Source organism: Rhopilema esculentum, chromosome 2 (genome assembly GCF_057945365.1).
Source record: "Rhopilema esculentum isolate cy_ngs chromosome 2, ASM5794536v1, whole genome shotgun sequence".
Lineage (NCBI taxonomy): Eukaryota > Metazoa > Cnidaria > Scyphozoa > Rhizostomeae > Rhizostomatidae > Rhopilema > Rhopilema esculentum.
This window is the reverse complement of record NC_142816.1, coordinates 4367975-4384906: the sequence shown is the minus strand read 5'-3', so window position 1 is coordinate 4384906 and position 16932 is coordinate 4367975. Positions and strand designations below refer to the sequence as shown.

The 16932-nt window shown below is 37.4% G+C and overlaps 1 protein-coding gene across 1 annotated transcript; it reads left to right on the top strand.

Moving 5' to 3' along the window:
- The first annotated feature begins 1191 nt into the window (after positions 1 to 1191).
- LOC135695288 (uncharacterized) lies at positions 1192 to 16848 on the top strand. The gene is made up of 11 exons (XM_089109656.1): positions 1192 to 1736; positions 1840 to 1927; positions 2775 to 2888; positions 5100 to 5213; positions 5923 to 6036; positions 7389 to 7730; positions 8791 to 9147; positions 10794 to 10907; positions 11960 to 12073; positions 13486 to 13753; positions 14473 to 16848. The coding sequence occupies exons 1-11, from the start codon at positions 1371 to 1373 to the stop codon at positions 14618 to 14620; spliced, it is 2139 nt and encodes a 712-aa protein (XP_088965782.1). The 5' UTR covers positions 1192 to 1370; the 3' UTR covers positions 14621 to 16848.
- The last annotated feature ends 84 nt before the right edge of the window (positions 16849 to 16932 follow it).

Genomic DNA, 16932 nt, shown 5'->3' with positions numbered 1-16932 from the left:
ACAAGAAATGTCAAATGGAAATCGGCCTTTAGTGAGTCAAAGGAAGAAGAACGGGTAAATTCACAATTCTTTTCCCCGTTTTCCATCCTTTGACTCTCTAAGGCTCTGGCATCCAGGGTAACAGTTGTGTGACATCGTTCGTCCAGCGTGATCACCTGGGTTTGGTATTACAACATATTTTCTCGGTTTCATGACAAATGGTCCTTGCTACTAGGAAAGCTGTTTTTACCGATATCAGGCGGTTTCTCGATTTGTAGACTGAATTCAATTTTTCTATTTGATTTGCCGGCTGAGATTTTGCCAGGTCGCACCCCCTTCATCCCCAACGTAACAATATCTTAATATTCATGTCAACCAGAAAACTAATTTTGAAAACCATTTCCATTGACGCTCATTCAAGGCGATGGATTCCCACTTATTCCCATTCCATGACCTAGCCATAACCTGTGCTTTCAAATGAATATTGTAAATAATTGAACAATTAAATGAGATTTCATAAATATCAGGAGCAAAGTTAATTACACTAGCTTCTAGCATGTCCTTTGTGTAGATATTTATGAAGCACCATGAATATAAAACCGAATAAACCAACATGCTTTTCCGTAGATACCAAAACAGTGTAATGTGTTCGTCTATCAACATAAAACTTATCCTTTAAAATATAATGACTGCAATAAAACCATGAACTCAGTTGCAAGCTATTTGTATTGTTGCAGTTGTTTCGATGTGTAAGATTGCAAAGCCCACACCTCCAGCCCCCCCCCCCCCCTCTGCTCCCATTTAAAGTTTCTCAAATCAATAAGCAAATGGGGGTACTTCAAAAATTTCCTGCCGTTTTTGCGGATAATGTTCTTTTGTTCCACCAGTCAAACGTGCAGAGTCAACAGCGCGTTTATGATCGACAAATCATTCAGAATTAGCTTTACGTTTCTTTTTGGCAGTGGTGGTTTTAATGGGGGTCCAGGGGGCCATGGCCCCAGGCCCCGCGCTTATGGTAGCCAAAAGGGGCACACGTCTAAGAAAAAAGATTTTTTTGTCCCCGGGCCCCGCAGTCCCTAAAACCGCCACTGCTGATTGGATGATTGACAAATAGTCCATTATGCAGTCCAACCAATGACAAATTTTATTGGCCAACGGAATTCGTCGTGACGAAGTGCCTTTTAACAGTTGGTTCTGAATTTGAACTTGTATGCAAAATACTGATACCTGTATGAATCGGATGATTGGTTTTCAGCTTGAATAATTCAATTATGTAACCATGAAGTTCAAACAGAATTACTAAATGATTCGAGCTTGAGATAAAAGGGGCCCTGACACAAATCATGCACAGTTCGCTTCTCTAGTGTCAATTGTTTGGATCTCATACGAAAATGCAATCCAAAATATGTTTTGGTGCTATCACAGTTCTATTCAGCATTTTGATCTGTGCAAAATCACAAAGCATCGAAAAGATACACCGTTCATCGTGCAGAAGAGATGTTCTAATGAAAGCAACTGACCGTGATAAAAAGTTGACTGGCACTGCGCAAAATACCATATTGGAGATCCACGCCGACAGGCTTTCACTTTGCGCAAAGAGGTGCACAGGGGCAGAGAAGTGTATGACAATCAATTACAAGAAGTTTCCTGCCTCTTTGCAAGAGAATAATTGCCAACTGCTGGATATTTCGAAAGCAAATCAAAGCGTTTCATTGACAAATGCATCAGGATGGATTCACTATGAACAAGTAGCACAGGTCTGACCACATCTTTTTAAAAATCCGTGACATATTTGTAGAGCTAAGTTATTCGTTTGAGTATTCTCGAGTATCACTAAATAAATTTTTCTTTTGTTTTCAGGCAAGCCCTCGCTGTCGTTTAGTTAATTGCAGTATTGGGTACGCATGTGTAGAAACATGTTCGGTTCTGAAAGGCTATAATTGCATAGGTAAGTTTCAAGTACATCTACAGCCCAACCCGGCAAAACGACTGAACATTTTCTTTGAACATGCACTGGACAAACGTAAACGTCCAGCGTAAATGTTGCGTCGTTTTGCCGCCTTGTCCATTCTTGTTCAACGATGTTGAGCGTTGTTCAATCGATTTTTAAGGCAGTAAAAAATGTTAGGTGGACAGGATTAAATATATTTTGTTCATAGATGTTGTAGAGAAATGTTTAATTGTTTTGCCACTCTACTGAACATTGTCCAGTTTGTGCACGGGCAATTGATGCAATGGGTTGGATTTGGCGCTAATCAAATTCCCATATTCAAATTCAACATTAACATTCAATTCAACGAAGAGCAGGAAAAGACATTTCATTAGTAACGACGAGTCTTCTGAAGAGGTTAGCTTTAGTTACGATGTGAAAAACGATGGCAGAGAGCACGAGTACCGTCACAATGATGAACCTAGCAGGCCTAACTTTTAGTTTTAGATTTCAGGTGTTCAATGGACGGGAGGTTAAATTCTCAAGATAGATTTGTCAAATGGAGGCTGGAATAAATGAAGGGTGGGGAAGCCTAGGATCACTACGAAATGAAACTTTCTGGAATAGGAATTCAAAATGCAAGGGAGAACATTCACTAAAAAGAAAAACTCTAGAGGTTTGACTGACTGGGGTTCGTAATCCTTATTGTGAAAGATTGTAATCTGTATTCCAGCATGCTATAATAATAGCAAATTGTCTTGGCCCCTATCCATTTTACTTAAGTAAAATATTTTACCGTGTGTTGTTATTTGCTTTTGTTCCAAACCCAGTTTTATACTTACGTATAAATCATTCTACTTTTCAGAAATCGACGAGTGTGCAAGTGACCCTTGTCGAAATGGAGCTACATGCATAAACGGTATCAATAAGTTTACTTGTACCTGTCTGCCAGGATACACAGGAAACCTTTGCCAGTCAGGTAATTTTTGACATTCTTTCAATGATGTAAATTAATTTCTGCAAAGTAAAGACGTTATTAAAATCTGAAATAATACCATAGATTGGAAGATCTCTTAAAGACATCTTTGTCCCACCATTAGCACCAGTGGCGTAATAGATATAAGATCATATTAGTGCCGTGCCGAAGAATCTCGAGAGAGTATAAAGTTTGCGAACTTGTGTTCAAGCCCCTAAGTCTCCACGAAGTCGGTACATATGGGATTGAATACAAAACAACCTGTATGGTTTTGCCTCTTATGAGTTTGGTAATATGTTGCTATCTCTGTGTTAAAAATCATTGACGAAATTTTGTCACGACGAAATTCTGTAGAGTCGTCCGAAATTTTTTTCGACGAAGTTTATCCACCGAAAATCAATCTGACGAAATTATTTGTTGCTAATGTAATTTTTTCTTGAAACAACTTATTCTGATGGTTAATAAGCGTCGCAGCGCTTGTATCACTAAGCTGCACAGCACCGATAATTAGGGACATCACAAATGAGGGTGGTTCAAAGTAGGGAAGGGGGATGTAAAACTGTCTAGTAGATGGTTGAAAATTTTAGAGATAATTTGCAAATAAAATGATAATTTGCATTCTAGAGATGGCCGGAAAATGCATCTTAACTTCTACAACACCCCACAGTTTTATGTGGTTAGACCTGGACCCGGGGATACTCCCGTTATGGTCCAACAGGGGGGTCCAGTCAGTGTCAAAGAGGGCCAACACCAAAGTGTGAAAAGATAACCCTGAAATTGTAGTCTTTTTTGGTAATAACCCTCATATAGTAGCATAAGAACCGAAATTATGCCCTTGGTAGCATCATTTCTTTGTGTTCGCCTGGTCCTACTCTGACAATTTCTTCGCAATTGACTGTTGTTGGTTCGGGAAAGATAATATATTGCTAATTTTTATAATAAATTGCAAATTTATCTAATCAGCTGATTGAAAGTTCCCCCTAAGTAGTAACTACTTCAAATACCCCCAAATGGTAGTGTTATACTCGAAACTGGGCCATTTGGTAGCCATTCGGTAAGATTCTCAAATCGACTGGACCCCCTGTCTGGCCTGAACGGGAGTACCCTCCTTTAGGACCAGAGTAGCTCCAGGTTAAAATAGAAGAAGAAAAAGAGGAAGGAGGGCAGAAAATCAACCAACTTTTTTCATTTTCCTCATTTTTTCCAAATCGTGTTGCAAAATTCTGTCCCATAATTCATCCATCCTCCCGAGTTCATGTGAACATTAGAACACCCCACCGACTGCCGTCTACCTGATTCCAAGAATCTTATCTTATAACCTATCTTCATTCAAAACTAAAAAAAATTGACCTTACTAATCAGAGTCTGGAAAACATCACGGCTCTACGGCCACTGTCCGGAGGAAGGCTGTAGAAACAAGAAGAAATTGAGGAAAATTTGGAAACTTAAGGAGGCTGAGGAAATCGTATTGCCTTTTGGTTTCATAATACTGTCAGACACAAAATAAAAAAACTAAATAAAATTTATAAACATGTTTTTTAAATGAATGTGTTTGCAGAACTGCCCTGCACCATAAAAGAAAGGTAATAACTGTTTATAATTTACATATAAAACTTATGACACGCTTTCGTTATCAACTGACATAAGCATGTGTCTTTACATCTGTCTCAAAAACTATTTATAGTTGAAACTAAGCTACAAATTTTCAAAATGTTTTGGAAAAACAGAGTCGGAAATAGAGAGAATCAAGACTAGTTGAGTACCCCATTTTTGACAACGCCCGTTTTGAACCAATTGAAAATGAGGAAGATTTTAGAGTATAATTTTTTTGCCCGGAGGAATGTCTCTCAGCCAGAAAATAGAGATAGTGAATATCACCGATCTTGTTCTTTTTCAGGATTCATACACACAGCATTGCAGCTCTCACGAATTCATATCTTTCAAGTATTGTTTTTGAGGAATGGCTTTCCGCTATTGTTTGAGGCCCTCTTCCTTTTGAAATTGAACGGGCTTCAAACTTTTGTGTTTCAAGACAATAGGAAGCTCGACCCAGTCTTTTTATAGATCAGTGGGGAATATAGATTCTGGTTCAAAATAATTATATCCCTCGGTCCCCCTGCGGTCTCTGGATTGCAGCTTGTCAGTTAGCCCCCTAAAAACCATTTATATGCTTGATTCAAACCATAAAGAGTATTTTATTTTATTATCTTTCAGACTTAAATGAATGCGTTAGCCAGCCTTGTCAACACGGGGGAACTTGCGTCGATGCTGTCAATCAGTTCAGTTGTAACTGTGTACCAGGATATGTTGGATCATTATGCCAAACAGGTGTTCATTTCTAGGCAGTAAATTTTCAAGCTTCAGGATCATCATTATTATTTTACCATTTTCTCCTTAGCTGTACTTGTTTAGGTATCCTTGGTATCAAAACTTGAAAAATTAGTCGAATCGGACAGTAAAAGAGTGTCAAGCAGGGGGGTGGAGAGGGGCAAAAATATTTCTTAGGGGTGCAGTATCTCACTATTTAAGGGTGTGGTCATGATAAATGATTTAATGTTGGTTGGCATTCAAAAAATTCAATTTCAAGTATTTTAAATGTTATAATTTGAAAGATAAACTGCTGAAGAAATGTAAATAACATTGTTACAAAATGGTTCAATTACATTGGAGGGTGTGGAAAAATTTCTTCTTTTTCCCAGCAAAAATATTTTATGTGAAGATGGGCAAACAGATTTGGAGGTAAAGCTCCCTCTTCTAATACCCCCTTTTGGCGAAGCCCTTTTGTTGCCTGCACGCAGCCTCAGACACTTCTATCCCGAAGAGAAGATACTTCTGCTCTTCGGGATAGAAGTGTTTGAGGCTGCGCGCAGGCTACCCATTTGTCGAGCCTCAATCTTCAATTGAGGTATTTGTATTCAGGTAACTGTTTAGGCATAGTCAATGGTTTAGGTAGCCATTGTCTAGTAGAAACGTATTTCTTGATAGAATTATATATTAAAATTTTGTTTTAAGATGTTACTTTTTGATGACATTTCAGATTACAACGAGTGTTCTAGCAACCCCTGTCAAAATGGAGCTACTTGCCATGATAAAAAAGCTTCTTACAGTTGTACATGCAGAGAAGGTTACTCGGGCACCTACTGTTCAGAGCGTAAGTCAGTGTAACTACATGCCTCCGCATTTGATGACACATCTCCTTTCCCCATTTTTTGTTTTTGCCACGCCAGTCCCTAGCTACTGTGCTTAAGGAGGTTTTCAAACTCTCATTTGCCGACAGAGTTGTTGAGCCGTCCTATATTTGCTGACATGTTTGGAAATTTGCCGACTAGGCACCACTAGATGGCAAAAACGTTCCTCGTTTTTGCAATGCAATGTATCACACCTCACACGCCTCCCTTTACCCTGGGTGCCAGAGCCTTAGAGAGTCAAAGGATGAAGAACGGGGGAAGAAATTGCGAAGGAGAATGGCAGAGAAAAAGAGCATATTTCCTTTCTTCCGTTCTTCATTCTTTGACTCTCTGAGGCTCTGGCACCCAGGGTAGCCTCTCTAGCGACGGGCCTGGTCTTGGTTCTAAAATTTATGAACCAGGCCAAAATAACAACAATCCTTTTGGGAAATTCCTTTCTTTCAGGTGCATCCCCAACAGAAATGACTGATCTTACCTTTCCAGATGTATTTTATTGTGTTTTTTATGGGTATGTGGTCAAGAGGTGAAAACTTTAGAAATTATAAGTATTGACAATTGACATTACACATTACAATTGATTTGAAGCCTTTTTGAATCAATGCACGTACCATAAAACCTCGACTAAGCGCTGGAGGCACAAGAAGAAAGCAACGGGAGCAAAGCGCTAAAAAAGGCCAAATACTTGTTAAGCAAAGAAAATTTGCCCGATTTTGCAAAGGCAAGGAGGCCACTGTCCACCCTGCCCCCGGCGCAAGCGTCCTAGCAGTAAATATCGAAGTGAAAACAGAAACTGTGATAGGAATTCTTGATAACGCATTCAACAGAAATTTATTATTTCTTTATTGCCTTGGTTTGCGTTATCAGATGACGTAAATGTTCATGGCTACCTATACCCTGGGTGCCAGAGCCTCAGAGAGTCACAGGATGAAGAACGGGGGAAGGAATTGCGAAGGAGAATGGAATAGTAAAAGAGAGAGACTCTCTCCTTTCCTCTTCCATTCTCCTTCGCATTTCCTTTCCCCCGTTCTTCATCCTTTGAATCTCTGAGGCTCTGGCACCCAGGGTGGGCTACCTACAATTATTCACCGTTGAAAAACGTTTTGCTAGGGGGAGGGGGTTAATGAGCTTCGATTTTTGTTTTTACAAAAAAAAGTTTGTTACGAAATGCCACTGACGTTGCGACTGGCTAGCAGAAGCTAGATTTGCTTTTGTAGCTGCCTTACCATCTACTGCTCAAAGTAGCTACTAACATTCATTCAATATAGCAATTATAAATAAATTTCATGACTTTAAAATTTTCGGTTTTCAATTGTAGGCCTTGCATCAAGGTACACGATAGATTTGACAAGCGTGGATTGGTACAAAGCCCGTGAGAACTGTCAAAGAATTGGAAGAGACCTTGTTATTATCAATTCTGCAAGCGAGTATGAATTTATTAAAAGTCTCACTAGTTCCCATTCTACGCGGTCCTTCTGGATAGGTTTCAGTGACATGACAGCACGAGGAGGTTTTGGATGGATCGACGATTCTTCACCTTCTTTTCTGCAGTGGGCCACAGGTGAACCCCAAGGTGACAACGAGCGTTGTGTAGAAATGAGAATAGAGAGAGACTGGAACAATATAGTGTGTTCATACTCCATGGCTTTTATTTGTGAAGGTAACGTTTACTGCAATTGTTTTAACTAACCAATTACAAATAACCAATCACGAGGGAAACTGGCAAAACACCTCCTGAAATAATAAATTTAGCAATTTTCTGCATTTTGCTGTTTTTTTGTTATTTGTTCCTCGCCCACCTTGACGGTAGCCTTCAAGGCAGAGTATGGCAGTTGCACACTAATGATGCAGACAGTAACGCTGAGGGTGAAGGCGCATCTCTGGGATCCATGATTGGACATACACACATCTCTTACACAATCTTGTTTTTCTGTTTTATTACTGCAAGTTCCTGTTACTTTGATTTCGCAAAATACTAAACAGTCTTATAGCCTAGTCAACCAAGCTTGCTATCTGAAAAGAAATTTATCTACAATGTGTTTTCAATTCAATCATGCTATTTTTACTATTAGAGAAAATATGAATGTATTTTTTCAGAGGGTTCTGAGACAACTACAGAAGCTTTGTAATCCTATGATTTGTTTCTGACCGTTATTCAGAAAAGATGGAAACAATGTCCGTTGTAAACAATATCTTATGTAGGAGGCTTTGATTCAGTTACATTGTGGCCAGGGCCATTGCCGCCTCTCCAGCCTGAAATTTCCCAAATATGTTGAAAGGTTGGATAAAGGTTTCTATAACAAAAGGAAAGTGCTGAAACAATTCTTATGCTAAAAATTTGTCTGAAAATCAGCCTCTTTGCCGTCCCCTCTTTCATCCCAGCTCGAATTCAACTGCCGGGCTACACCCACATCAACGTATGACACGAAGGGCAAATCATTCTTAGAAAATCTCGTACACCTTTTGTGAAAATCCTATTGTTTTATCTCAAAATCTTCGGAAATCTCGTACACTAATTGCAAGAGTGAATTGCCCCTCGGTGTGACATGCCAAGATATTTAAGGGAAACGGTACCCTAAAATTAGCACTTGCCCAGCCATCAAGTTTCCTCATCTAAATATTTTTCTCCCAAGCAAAGATGCATTATAGAAAATGGCAAACCACAGTTAATCGGGTCTGTCTGGAAAGTCGAAACATTGCAAATGTATTGTTTATTTCAGTTGTTGATATTCCATATGGCCTAGTTACTGAGAAGAAAACATGGCTAGATGCCAAAAACACATGTTCACAGTGGGGCAAGGAGTTGGCAGTGATACAGACCGAAACCGAGCAGAACATTATCCATGGCATTGTATCTCCTTACGCTTCAGATATGATTTGGATTGGCCTACATGACATTGGTCATGAAGGCACATTTGTGTGGGTTGACGGCTCTTCTCCGGGATACACTAAATGGATCATTGATAACCCTGACAACTACAACGGTAATGAGAATTGTGTTGAGCTGGTTGAAGTTGACAAGGCGAGAGGTTGGAATGATCAAAATTGCGACCAATTAACCAATGCAGTTTGTGAAGGTAAATGATAAATACGACAAAAACCAAGCCTGCATGCAGACTCAACAAAGAGGAAAGGAAAGTGAATTTCATTTCTGCTCTTCTTTGTAGACTCCGCATTCAGACAAGGAACTTAGAAAGTTATAATAATAATAATAATAATAATTATAATTCATTTAGTATTTAAAGTAGGCGTGGTTTACAGAAGAAGTCAAAAGGTAAGCTAATTAAAGCCTATACTATTTCCAGGAATAAAATTGATAATAATGTACAGTACAACAATATAAAATAAAGTTGAAAGCATTCATAAATTGGGTAAGTGACTTTGAGAAGGGAACTTATCATGGCTGCTCCCCTGGGTGCCAGAGCCTCGAGAAGTCAAAAGATGAAGAATGGGGGAAATGAAATGCGAAGGGGAATGGAAGAGGAAAGGGGAGGATGCACTGATCAGTGGGAGGATGTCTCTCCCCTTCCCTCTTCCATTCTCCTTCGCAATACCTTCCCCCGTTATCAATCCTTTGACTCTTTGAAGCTCTGGCACCCAGGGTACTTGGCTGCCAGCAACAGTAATCATTAATGCACACATGGGCTTCAGCCCCCCCCCCCCCCGCATTTTATGCAACAAAATGTTTTTAAGAAAAATAAGAAAAAAATAAAGGAAAAAGAAATAGAAGATAAGAATAGTATAATAAATCCTAGTATTGCCTATTTTCAAAGGAATAAGCCGAGATCTGTGGGCAATTCCATTCAAAGTAATGAATTCCACCTAAAGACTTCTTATGACAAAAGCAGGCCTTTAAAAAATTAAAATGTTTTAAATGATTGCAAGAAAATGACTGCAAGAAATATCCTCAAATGTATTTTAAGCAAATCTAAAGGGCGTGGTCACAAGTACTTTCTGCTCGTTTTGCTTGCAGGAAGCCCCTTTATTTCGATCCTCCTAGAGCCTTCAGGTAGAGCTAACAGGAAGTACACCTTGATCAAGGGTGGCCTGGAGGTAGTTGCGGCAAAGGGTAACCTCATTCCCCCACGTCGAAACTCCACAACCGGAAGCAGTTTTATGTCATACCCAGGATAACTATTATTATTATCATTATAATGAATATGGATCTACTCAAAAGTGAGGTTACTGTTGTAAGTAGAAGAATATAAAATAAAATGTTTTCATCATTATTACTAATAGGCGTGCATGTGAAATCAAGCACACTGATTGGCCAGTTATTGATTGACAGGTGGCTGAAGCCGCTTTAGTGTCTGTCCATGGTTTTTTATAAGCAAATCTTTATGTGCTGTTGTGAGGTAAAAAAGCAACTTGTGAAGCTACACTGCAATATTTTGTTTGTTTGTCAAATAATAGCAAAGTATACAATCAAAAGAAACTGTCGGCATTGCGAATGTCAGAATAAGGACATGATGTCAACAAGGCATAGTATTTATATGTGCAGACAAAAATCTACACACTTTGTTAACAATATATAGTACCGCCTTTTTCATTTGGTTTTTAAAAGAAACAGATAATTTTTGTCGAGGCTCGCTTTTTGCCAAGGCTGCTATCCCTGTGAAGAAAAAAGCTCGTTGGGCTTGTTAAGCAGGCTGTGTTACACCTTTTATGAATATGCACACGTTCTTCTATCTTAGTTATGAATTAGCATTTTGGGAAATTTTAGATATCGACGAATGCAAAAGCAACCCCTGCCAAAACTCGGGCAGTTGCAGCAATCATGTGAATAGATACACCTGCAATTGTTTAGCAGGTTACAGTGGAATCAATTGCGAAACAGGTTAGTGTCAATTTGAAATGTTTTTCGCTTAAGAAGTTCATTGATACAATTTTCAAGCAACCTTCTATTTTCAATGTAGAGTAGGTCTATAAAGCCCCCATCCCCCTCTCTATTAAGCCCCTATTATGAAGCGAAATTTAAAAATTGGTCCCCCTTTCTATTAAGCCTCCCCTGGGGGCTTAGTAGAGCTTTTATAGCATGTCAAGCCTAGACACTTAATAAAGGCATCAACATCGAAACGAAACCAACGAGATCTGGCCTATCCAGAACATACAAGATTGTTGGCTTTATTTATTTATTTATTTATTTATTTATTTATTTATTTATTTATTTATTTATTTATTTATTTATTTATTTATTTATTTATTTATTTATTTATTTATTTATTTATTTATTTATTTATTTATTTATTTATTTATTTATTTATTTATTTATTTATTTATTTATTTATTTATTTATTTATTTATTTATTTATTTATTTATTTATTTATTTATTTATTTATTTATTTATTTATTTATTTATTTATTTATTTATTTATTTATTTATTTATTTATTTATTTATTTATTTATTTATTTATTTATTTATTTATTTATTTATTTATTTATTTATTTATTTATTTATTTATTTATTTATTTATTTATTTATTTATTTATTTATTTATTTATTTATTTATTTATTTATTTATTTATTTATTTATTTATTTATTTATTTATTTATTTTTTGTAAAGTTATCATAATAATGAAATGTGTTTTGCAAGGAATAACACTGAGGTCGTAATGGCTATGAAATTAAGATCTGATAATTCTAAACGTGCGTAATTTGAAATTAATTTTAATACATGATTTAGGTATACTGACTTATTATCTTGCAAGTCAAACCAGCCAAATTTTTGCGATTGATGGCAATAAATAGATGAACAAGAACATGAACATAGCAACATCCTTGGTTTGTTGATTTGGAGGCTATAATCGAAAGGAGACTGCTGTTGCACATTATTATCAGCCTCGTTTTATACATGAGACAAGGCTTACTATGCTTTTTTTATTTAGATGTTAATGAATGTGCAAGTCTCCCGTGCCAAAATGGTGGCCAGTGCGTTGATCACGTGGACAGATTCTCCTGCAACTGTCCGCCAGATTTTGACGGTAGCCTTTGTCAACTTGGTAAGTTTAACATGAGTAAGAATATTCATTTGCTAAATTTTTCTGCCGACGTTCAAATGTTTCAGAAATATTGAATTCTCAAAGTCAAGAGATTTCTTCCCGTCATTTTTGCAGCTTTTACATAAAAAGCTAAAGTTTTCTAAATTCAATCGAAATTTTAATTTCCATGAAATTTCGTATGTGTAATCTTCAGTGAAAGGAAATCCTATTGTAGTAAGACAGACCCTTATTCTCAGGGACGAATGTCAGGGCCACACGCTTCAGATGACTGTAAAATGATGGAAACGCCCAATTTAAAAGCCAGTTTAACTTTAAGATCAATCAGATAGGACAATAAATTAAGTTAATTTTTTTCGTCATTTTGTCATTACTGACTAAAAAAGATTTTTACCGAATCGAAGCAGAAACTGCCGAAGAACACAAAATTATTGGGGGGTGTTTCAACCCCCGCCCCCCAGAAACATTTCTCTCAATAGCTTTAAAAAGGCTAAGTATATTTGAAGGGCTGATATTACCACGTCACTGAACACAACCCTCTGAGAGACCATCAACTCACGCATGCATCGCAGATTTTGATCAATTTATTATTCTATCCTGGTTATGAAATTGTTACATCATTCAAAATTTAAAATTCAATTGAATCTGTGTTTTAAAGGCTTGCATCGTCATACTCATAATTCCAGTTTTCAAATCGCTTCTTGAAGCTTTTCTTAACTTTGATGCCTTAAATTCCAACTGTGTTTCATATATACACACTTTTTTATAAGAATAAAGTCTATAAGAATATTGAGGCTCAAAATTGCTAAAATTTAAGAATAATTTAAGAATAATGCCAGGCTCAACTTTCATCAAAACTAAAATTCTTCCTTAATCTGAGTTTACACCTTGTGTTGGGCAAGAATAATTTGAGAATAATCTTAGGCGCAAAATTGAAAAATTTTAAGAATATTGAGGCTCAGCAAAAATTGGGTATTCTTATAAAAAAAGTGTGTATGTAATTTTTTATGCTTTAGCAAAGTTTTTCTTTCATATTTTATTTTCGATTAATTGAAGTTAACTGCAAAGAACTTGCAAGACTTTTGAACAATTGTTTTTGCTGGTGCATGGGTTGTTCATACAGTTGTCAACAGCCAATCGCATCGATTGGAAAAACCGTAAATTTCTTTTTTGCATTTTTATAGAAAATATAATTGGCCTCTTTTCTTGTTGGAATTATTTTTGTTTTTGTAAATCTTTAACTTGAGCTAGTAGCAGCGGATATATATAATGGAAAAACAGTAAAAACAAAGCAAAAAAAATGTTTCCAGTATTTCCTTGTAGACCTCATTTTTGACTCGCTTCCATCTCTTACAGTACTCGTTTCTTATATCAATTATCCTGTATAGGAAATGAGTTCCTATTCTTCTGTTCAGGTAATATAGCAAAAGGGAAACAAACTGGACAATCTTCTGGAAGTAATAGCCATTTAGTCGTCGATGGTAATGCTGCTTCGAACTATGGAGATGGGTCTTGCTCACACACAGATAGCCAGTACCAGCCATGGTGGCGTGTGGACCTTAACGCTACGTACTCCATTGGCACCGTGAAAATTACAAATCGTGGAGACTGCTGTGCAACAAGACTCTCGAATTTCTACGTTTATGTTGGCGATGATACGGAGAACATCCATGCTAATTCACAGTGAGTAGAAAAGCCATAAGTGGTCTTATGTTGTTGGGAATTTCGTCATTAAGTATATCTTTATGTTATGATTGTCATTAGTGCTTGTTCATTCTTGATCATTTTTTGTATATAGTGTAAAGATTTGTTTATTCTCGGGTCATTCTTCCTTGCTCTGTTTCACATGGATCGTAAAAACAAATCACTAATCGCAAACGAGAAGTTGAAATTATGAAAAGAATCAGCAAATAATTTACCACTTGCTTGGAAGAATGAGTTATATAGGGGATATAAGAATCTAGTATATACTGCGCAGGGACTCAATGGCATCCCTGCCCAAACCAAATCAGAGAAATAGTTAATTTGAAGGGATAGCGATTAGTCCCAGAGATAACTTAACATTGTGTTTGAAATTATGTCTAGAAGCATGGTGCCTATTTCTCATGAGCTCCGACACAGGCTGGAAAGTGGAAGGGGGGAAGGGGGGCAAGGAAAAATTCCACACCTATAACAAAATATTTTTTAAAAGGTTTATTGTGTTGCAGAAAAGTTGGGGGTATGGCCCCTCCTTCGTCTGAGGCCCTGTTTATTGAGCTAAAATCACGTGGTGTTCACTATGCAGAGAAGATACTAGGGTCTATGATATGCCGCTGAACGTTTTTTTGTTTGCATATATAAATGCGATTTGATACGCCATTATGTTTTTCAAGTCTTTTGGTTTAGTTTTTTTATCATTACAGGTGTTTCTTTTATTCTGGGTATCCAAGCGCAGGTTCCACTGTGACCCTCTCTTGCACATCAGCTGTTTCTGGTCGTTTTGTCTTCGTCATTTTGAGAGACACAGGACTCCTGACACTTTGTGAAGTTCGCGTGTTTGTAAAAGAATAAAGCACATTCAAAAGGAACAACATCGTGAATCATATGACAATAAGTTGTAATCTGGACACTTAGCACAGCCATGTATACGATGTAGTAGCGGCACCACGGGGGACTAGGGGGGGGGGCACGTTTTCCCAGTTTTTGGCAGAATCAATTTTATGATTTGTTCAAATACGACGAGAAAAAGTTAGAGGAGGGGTAATATCCTTGCCAATATATTTTTGTGATGTAATCCTGTGATTTTGAAACTGCCTTTACGCAGCCAAAAGCTGGTCATAGGCTTTCCTTATTGGCAAAATTAGCGTTCCTTGTTGGTAAACAGGCTTTTTCTGACAATGAAATAGGCATGGCCTAAGATTTTTTGTTTAAGAATTTATTGCAAGAGGGTGTCACTGCTCCGGCAACCCCACCGTAGCGATGGACCTAACAATAAAAGAATCAACGTCGCTATCTTCTTTTGATCAGTAACCAATTTCAGAAGGCTCTTTCAATATTTTTGTGATGTAATCCTGTGATTTTGAAACTGCCTTTACGCAGCCAAAAGCTGGTCATAGGCTTTCCTTATTGGCAAAATTAGCGTTCCTTGTTGGTAAACGGGCTTTTTCTGACAATGAAATAGGCATGGCCTAAGATTTTTTGTTTAAGAATTTATTGCAAGAGGGTGTCACTGCTCCGGCAACCCCACCGTAGCGATGGACCTAACAATAAAAGAATCAACGTCGCTATCTTCTTTTGATCAGTAACCAATTTCAGAAGGCTCTTTCAATATTTTTGTGATGTAATCCTGTGATTTTGAAACTGCCTTTACGCAGCCAAAAGCTGGTCATAGGCTTTCCTTATTGGCAAAATTAGCGTTCCTTGTTGGTAAACGGGCTTTTTCTGACAATGAAATAGGCATGGCCTAAGATTTTTTGTTTAAGAATTTATTGCAAGAGGGTGTCACTGCTCCGGCAACCCCACCGTAGCGATGGACCTAACAATAAAAGAATCAACGTCGCTATCTTCTTTTGATCAGTAACCAATTTCAGAAGGCTCTTTCAATAAACTTACATATATCTTTTATTTAATACTCTATTTCCCCTTCCTGGATTTCCACACGTTTTTAATTAGATTCTTGTGCAGATGCTATAAACGGTATACTTATCAACTGGCAACAACTTATTCACTACCAATATTATAAATATTTCAAATAAGTTAATCTTTTTTAATCATTTGATTACTCAAACATTCTAATTAGTGTGCGTATCGTGATTGACGAAGCTCAGTTTTGCCACCCGGGTACCCATCCTTTTTACAAAAACTTCCATGATTGAGTCATTGTATTAGGAATCTAACATTGCAATCCGTAGGGCTAGTTGTAAAGGCCTCGCTACCGTGAAAAGTCTATGCTGAAAGGAGGTCACCCATGACTTGTTCTCAACTTAGAGGTGAATTAGAGCTGAGAGATTATGGCTTAGTAGTGAAGAATAGACTTTAGTTCAAATAAACTGAGAAATAATAAAAAATATTTGGTTATGTATCAATGTTTGGTAGTTTGTGTCTATAGACTTTATATTCACTTTTTAAATATTGTAGAAAAGAGGCAAGTTTAGTAAAGTATAGTTTTTCGTAACAGAATTTACACGTTGTCGAGTTCTGACGTTGTTTCATGTTATTGAAATAGAATTGTGTACACATATTAGCATTTGATAAAATTCGCACATAAAATATTTTTGCTTTACTTACCTAAACTTCTATTCAAATGCAAAATCACATTATCTGTTGTTAACATTTTATGTATCTTTCTGGATTCTCAGGGCAGAGATGATACCATGATAACGTTTTATATTTATATGCAATATTTACTAAGTCCTAATTATGACTAACCGGTTGATGATTACTTGACAAATCTGTGTGAGTTACTCCTTACCACTCCACTGGCCTACGCCAAGGAGTGGCTGTCTCTAAAGGCCAGCACTGCCAGAGCCCAAGAAATTGGGAACCCGGGAGGGGCTATCAGAAACTGGGAGGGGAATTGAGATGAGAGAAACTATTTTCTCTTCCCAATTTTTTAGGCTCTGGTACCCAGAGTAGGCCAGCAGAGAAACATTTTCGTAAACCTGTGACAAAATTTTAATTTGGTCTCTTTTGATACTTGGTTAGGTTGACACCGTTGGGTCTGGAGCGTCCCTGGTCTGTTGACCGCGGACATGTGGGTCTCCCCGTCACAATTACCTCCAAATTTAATAGGTTTTTAGCTTTCTCTTCTGAACCCCTTTGAGCGCTCTGTCCTTCCCTTTCAACATATTTTTGTCGCCCGTTCTTTTATTACGACAAGAAGT